The 6,377-nt window shown below is 44.6% G+C and overlaps 1 protein-coding gene across 2 annotated transcripts in view; it reads left to right on the forward strand.

Annotated features, from left to right (window-relative positions):
* Positions 1 to 4,756, forward strand: part of KDM5B (lysine demethylase 5B) — a 76,514-nt gene extending 71,758 nt beyond the window's left edge. For both annotated transcript variants that reach the window (XM_045787639.2, XM_087857146.1), the window contains exons 25-27: positions 362 to 516; positions 2,173 to 2,493; positions 3,023 to 4,756. In XM_045787639.2, the coding sequence (XP_045643595.1) occupies positions 362 to 516; positions 2,173 to 2,493; positions 3,023 to 3,160 (614 nt within the window). In that variant the 3' untranslated portion in view covers positions 3,161 to 4,756. The remainder of the gene's footprint in view (positions 1 to 361; positions 517 to 2,172; positions 2,494 to 3,022) is intronic.
* Positions 4,757 to 6,377: the final 1,621 nt, after the last annotated feature.

Below are 6,377 nucleotides of genomic sequence, written 5' to 3' on the forward strand. Positions count from 1 at the left end.
TTGGGGTTGGAGCTGCTCAGTCCACCCGGATTGCCCACATCTTGGCCTGTTCTGTGCTTCGTACTGAATGCAAAAGCTATCAAGGCAGATGTACGGTCTCCTCTGTGTTAGCAGTAATTAAGTGAAGAGCGGATTCAGTGTAGAATTAGTACTTCCCTAGTAATCAGAAGCCTGAGAAAAGTTAGTTTGGGCTCTTACTATATTGTGGCTTTAGACACAGTACGTGAACCTAACTTCAGCTGAATATAATTTTACCAGGAGAGGGTGGCAGTGGGATGAGGGGTAGTCCTTTATTTGCAGATCTCAATGTCCATGTGAAACACACTCTATTATCATCATGCTTTGGTGTGGTCTTTAACAGGTATTAGTCCAGAAGTGAATGAACTGTTGATGGAAGCCCAGTTGCTCCAGGTATCCCTTCCTGAAATTCAGGAACTTTACCAGACTTTACTTGCAAGGCCAACCCCTGCTCAGCAGACCGACCGAAGTTCACCAGCTAGACCGAGCAGTGAGAAGGTGAGTGTGTGGCAGGTAGCTGGGGATACGGTCTCGGCTGGGGAGCTTGATAGTGTCATTCCATCTAAATAGTTTGGTGAGTGAGATGCCATTTTCGATCCAGAAAAGGATGCGAACTGTCTACTTCACAGACCCATTCCTAAGGCTGTCAGTGAGCAGAGAGGTGCTAGGCATCGCTTTGGGCTCACATCCTGGAGTTTGATGCTGTTTTTTAAGTGACCGTGAATTTTTTTTTTCCGTTTAGCGTGATGCTTTTCATCATTTCCATGTGATAATAGCTAGAAGCAGAATTATTTTTCTCTAAAAGAAATACTGTAGAGATGAACATGTAATTCTAGCCGGGAAGGCCTTTTGGTATAAAGCTTTCAAAACCTAAAGAATATCTTGGAGTTGACGTTTAACAAATGCTTTAACTGCTCTAACCCTAACAGGACAGCTGTTGTGAGGACTGGGTCATCAGACTGAGGGGTGCCTATTTTGAGTGCTGACTTACTTGAAGGGGATAGATACCATGTATGTCCTGTTTTTTAGCTTAAAGATGCTGCTACTTTCTGTCAGTGAGCTAGCTGACCTATAACATTCAAAACTCCTGAGAATATAGTCAGGATAGGGAAGAATCTCACTACCAAATAGCAGTTAGAATTTTATTTTTTTAATATTTTTTAATTTAAAAAAAGATGTATTTATTTATTTGAGAGAGAGAATGCAGAGGGAGGGGCGGAGGGAGAGGGAGAGTAGACTTCCCACTGAGCGTGGAGCCTGATCCTGAGATCACGACCTGAGCCGAGATCAAGAGTTGGTCTCTCAACCGAGCCCCCCAGGCACCCCTAGAATTTTATTTTTCATTATGATACCAAATAGTAGTGTAGCACCATTTTATATTCAATTAATACACCTTATTTCTTTTCTTTTCTTTTTTTTTTTTTTTAAAGATTTTATTTATTTATTTGACAGCCAGCGAGAGAGGGAACACAAGCAGGGGGAGTGGGAGAGGAAGAAGCAGGCTCATAGCGGAGGAGTCTGATGTGGGGCTCGATCCCATAACGCCGGGATCACGCCCTGAGCCGAAGGCAGATGCTTAACGACTGCGCCACCCAGGCGCCCCTCATGCACCTTATTTTTATAAGGGGTGGTGATGTATGTCCTTAAAGAAGGAACGTATTAGCACGGTTCCTTAGAAGTCTGTAGGTCAAAGGATAAGCATATACATCTAGGTAGAAACTACCTGGTAGTCTTTTACTCCTGAAGTTGGCAAAGAGAAGAATGTAGGCATCACCCCATCTTCTAGTGCTAGTTTAAAAGCTCATCGTGTCTTTAACATTTCCTTTTTCCGCTATTTCTTTTACTAGCACTAACAGTTAAGTTAGCTAAACTCAAACAGGTTGTCCTATAGGACGTGAGGGGACATGGTGGCAGTGGTATTAGGATGCAGTATTTTTTTTTTTAATTTAAGTCTTCTCTGCATCTGATGAGGGGCTTGAACTCACCCCGAGATCGAGTCTCACTCTCTTTCCCAACTGAGCCAGCCAGGCGCCCCAGGTTGCACGATTTTTCTAATGTTGATGAGAGATCATCCAGTTTCTCATACAGCTAGTACTTGACTAGTTTGAGTAACAGACTGTCGGCTAAAACTGAATTTGCCTATCTTCCACCCAGAACGAGTGCTGCCGTGGGAAGCGAGATGGAATCAACAGTCTTGAGAGAAAACTGAAGAGACGCCTGGAAAGAGAAGGCCTCTCCAGTGATCGGTGGGATCGAGTTAAAAAAATGCGGACCCCCAAAAAGAAGAAAATCAAACTGAGCCACTCCAAGGACATGAACAGTTTCAAGTTAGAGAGAGAGCGTAGCTATGAATTAGTCCGTTCTGCCGAAACGCATTCCCTGCCCTCAGACACATCCTATTCCGAACAGGAGGACTCTGAGGATGAAGATGCCATCTGCCCAGCTGTGAGCTGCCTGCAGCCAGAAGGAGATGAGGTCAGTGAGGTTTGGGCCATTGAGGACGTGCTTTCCCTTAACTCAGAAACCCTGTAAGCTACACCTCATCTCGCTGGGTCTTTCTCTTCTGCTTATCTGCTTTGAGCTGATCTGAATGGATTGCTCAGCCCTCCCCCACTGATATCTCTGCTCTTACCATCGTTCCTGGGTCTTCTCCCTTTTCTTGAAGAAACTCTTATTCTTCCCTTTTTCCTTTTCCTGCTCTTCCAGCTTTCACCGTCCCGGCGCTAAGAAGGTGGGAGGGATGCTGATGTAATGCCCTTTTGCTTACTTATCACAGGGCGGCGCTGTCTTAACCCCAAAGCAGTCACGACTTGAAGAATGGCTTTGACTTGGTTGCTTTGGCTGGTGAGCCAGCTACACTCATGTGGCGTAGCTGTTGTGCCAGAGGTCCCAGTGGTGGGACGGTGGCCGTTAGTGGCAAACGGCCTGACTTGAGGCTGGCCTGCCCAATTTTGAATCACATTTTTTCCTCTGAAAACCCCGTCTCCCTGCTCTTTGTAACCAGGTGGACTGGGTCCAGTGTGATGGCAGCTGCAATCAGTGGTTTCACCAGGTCTGTGTTGGTGTTTCTCCAGAGATGGCAGAGAAGGAAGACTACATCTGTGTGCGCTGTACTGTGAAGGACGCACCAAGCCGAAAATAAAAATACAAACACAAACACCCCCACCCCCAACCACTTAATGTAATTCAGGACTCCAACCAAGAAGATTTCTTCAGTTTCTCAGCAAAGCTACAGGACTGGTATTCAAACCAGCCTGTAAACGGTGCTATTTCTATTCCTTACGGGATCATTTTTCCAGAACTCTTTGAAAAAAAGAAAAAACAACTAAAAAAATTTTTGACACTTTTTGTATTTTTTTCCTTAAGAGCTGTTTGTGGGTGTTGAGGTTTGAAATGCTGACTGGTTTTTTTTGCAGGGGTTCCCACCAATTTGGAAGGCTTTGCAGCTTACACCTTTTCATACACAGCATTCAAATCTTACCTCCGTCTGGGATTTACCGGCTTAAGAGTCCAACTCAGTTTCAGTGCCCAGAAAGGCACCAGAAATTCCAGTAAATCCTCATTTGAGGAGTTTCTCTCTTGTTTACTCTGTTACCATATTGGGGAACTTAAGTTTTTCACTTTTGGGGTTTTTGTTTCTTTATCCACTTTTCTTTTTCCTAGACTAGGTTTATTTATCAAAGCAATAACTTCTATGTTGGTTTCAGTGGCTGGAATTAAAACAAAACAAAACAAACTTCCAAACAGTGTGTTGGTGCTTTAGCATTTGGTTGATGTACAGAACACAAATGTCTAGTTTCTAGTGTCACTGATGAGCTAGTGATGTAGAAAAGAGACTGCTCTGTAAGTAATTGCCACAGCTGTATTTTGGCTTTTCCCCTGCCCCTTCCTTCCTCTCCTACTATTTTTTTGGTAGCTTGTATCAAATGTTGCAGTTTATATTGTGGAATAAATCCTTGGTCCTAATTTAACACTAAATGCTGGTTATTTGGAGCCATTAGACTACAGCTTCTCATGCCCCTCTACCTTGCGGGCTTTGAAGAGTGAGAGGGGGGTTGCTTGCTTTTGCCTCTGCCCAACTAGGCTACAGTAGCAGTGGATGGTTCTTCTGTATCCTGCTCTGTTCGGTGGGCCATATGCCTACCGTCTCTACTAATAAAGAACCCCACCCAGTCTTCACGGAATGGAACTTGTCTTTAAAGCCATGCTGTTTTTAAATAAGCTTTACAGAATGGTGGCAAATCATTCCAATCCTCAAATCAGTCCTCCCTGTGGAAATGATGTCTTTATTATATTTGAATTGACAGGGAAACTTGGTTTAGGGTTAAGATGTCAAACGGAAATCTAAGAAAGATGATCCTTGCAGAGGGCTAGGGAAGTATGGGTCAAGGGACAGCTCGTGAACACGCAGGCTCTGCTTCTGTGGCTTCCTTCCCTGTCTCTAACGCTAGCGGTTGTTCCTGGCTGTCGACAGTCCACAGCCTTTCCCCTCCTTTCTTTTCTGCAGTGGAGAAGACCTGGTGAACAGAACAGACTCTTGCTTGGTTTTTCCTCTTCTGTTGGTAATACTTGTTTCCCCCCCCCCACTCTATAGCCATAAGCCTGGAGATGGGTAGAACTAGTGGGTCTTTAATAAAACAACATAACAACAAAAACAGCAGTTTGTGATGTAGCAGAGATTTAAATGTACTATATCCCCCTTGATGCAATTCAAATAATTAAATCTTTTTAAGAATGACTTGTAATTGTCTGCAGTTTTCCCACAGTTGTTGTGATTTCTCTCCTTGTCTGACGGGGGTTCTGGGGCCAAAAGAGAAGAAGAGCCTCGAGAGTGCGATCTGGAACAATAGTGGTTTGGCCTTTTTTAAGTATCCAAATTCTTAGAACCCCCTGACATTGGGACAGGATGCCAGCTGTCCCAGTTCCATTGAGAATATAAGCTAAAAAGCGGACACTGCAGCCAAAATAAACCCTTTGCCTTCAGAGAGCTTTTGCCCCTTTGGTATGCCCCTCCTGTGCCCCCTCCTCGTTTTTCTTCCTCACGTATGGGTTGTGTACACTCCCTGACGACAGCATTCCCGGTGAGGTAGATTCTCTGCCTCTCTGAGTTAGGAGGGGGAAGGTAAGAATGTGTGTATTTACCACCACCACCACCCCCCCCCCCCGCCATGAGAGAGCCACTGATGTTTTTACATATGATGATAGTGAAGTTGGAGAGAGCGTCAGCTGCCCATTTATACTGCTGGTGAATGAAAAAGCCTGGGTGGTGTCTTCCAGGTCTCCTGTAGTATCCCTCCTACCTTGTGCACTAACACAGCCAATGACAGAGGCACGTCTGCTTTCTAACTGATACCTTCTGTTAAGTACCCAAATCGACTACAAAGTGATGTTATCTAAAAACCATGTTTACTGTGTGTTAGCTGTGAAGCTGGCCTGTGTCCTTGAGAAACGTCTGCACCTGGAGAAAGAAGAGAAAACACACAGAGAAACTGAGGCTTCATCTCCGTAGTCCTGCAGCTGCATGAGGTGTGAGAAGGAAGGACTGTTAGCCAGAGCCTGAGCCGGGGGGTGAAGGAGTCTAGTGAACTCGGCACCAAAGGGTGGATGAGAGCCCCTGCCTCATGCCAGGGGCTCTTGTGTTCTTGTTTTTCCTTCTTCCAAATCAGACTCTAGAGGATTTCTTATGTGGAATCAAGAAAGGGCTTGTTTCTTATGTAGGCTCTAGGCTGGAGAAAGATTGTGTAATTTGGACTAGCTGTAAAGAAGATGGACTTCTTTACAACTTCATTTCAGCATCCTGGGATGTGTAACTCCTTGTTTCTATCTCAAGGTTAGCCTAAAACCAGAGTTCCATCCGTGGTGGTGGAGGTTGGTAAAGCCTGAGTTTCCCTGCTTCTTTCTGCCATACAGAGCTTTAGAAAATGATATATAAAGATCTTCAGACTTTAGGTCTTTTGTTTCGGCAGAAGTATCTGGGATTCACTTAATTCGCTATTAAAATTAACATGACCCTTTGGGTGTTTGTGCAGGATAACCCCAAGAACAAAGTGGATGCCTACCTGGAATGGGATAAAACTTGGTGTTGCCTTGTACTTGTTGTTGGACTCTGAAGGCCCTTTTGTAGTGGATTTCTCCCTCTTCTGGTTTTTCCATTCATAATCTTGCTGGGTACTTGGCACTCTGTTATTGAGACCTGCCTCTGGCTTGGATCAGGTACTGATTGACATTTAGTGCCCATGGGTGTTCTGGGCTCAGTCCTGCCTGGACTTCCTGCCATCTAACACAGACTGGAATGGATTATAGATGCTATAGACCTGTAACAAGAGATAGAATGGAACAACAAATATTTCAAGAGTCAT

This window comes from Ursus americanus, chromosome 2 (assembly GCF_024610735.1).
Source record: "Ursus americanus isolate L20-20 chromosome 2, mUrsAme1.1.p, whole genome shotgun sequence".
Taxonomy (NCBI): Eukaryota; Metazoa; Chordata; class Mammalia; order Carnivora; family Ursidae; genus Ursus; species Ursus americanus.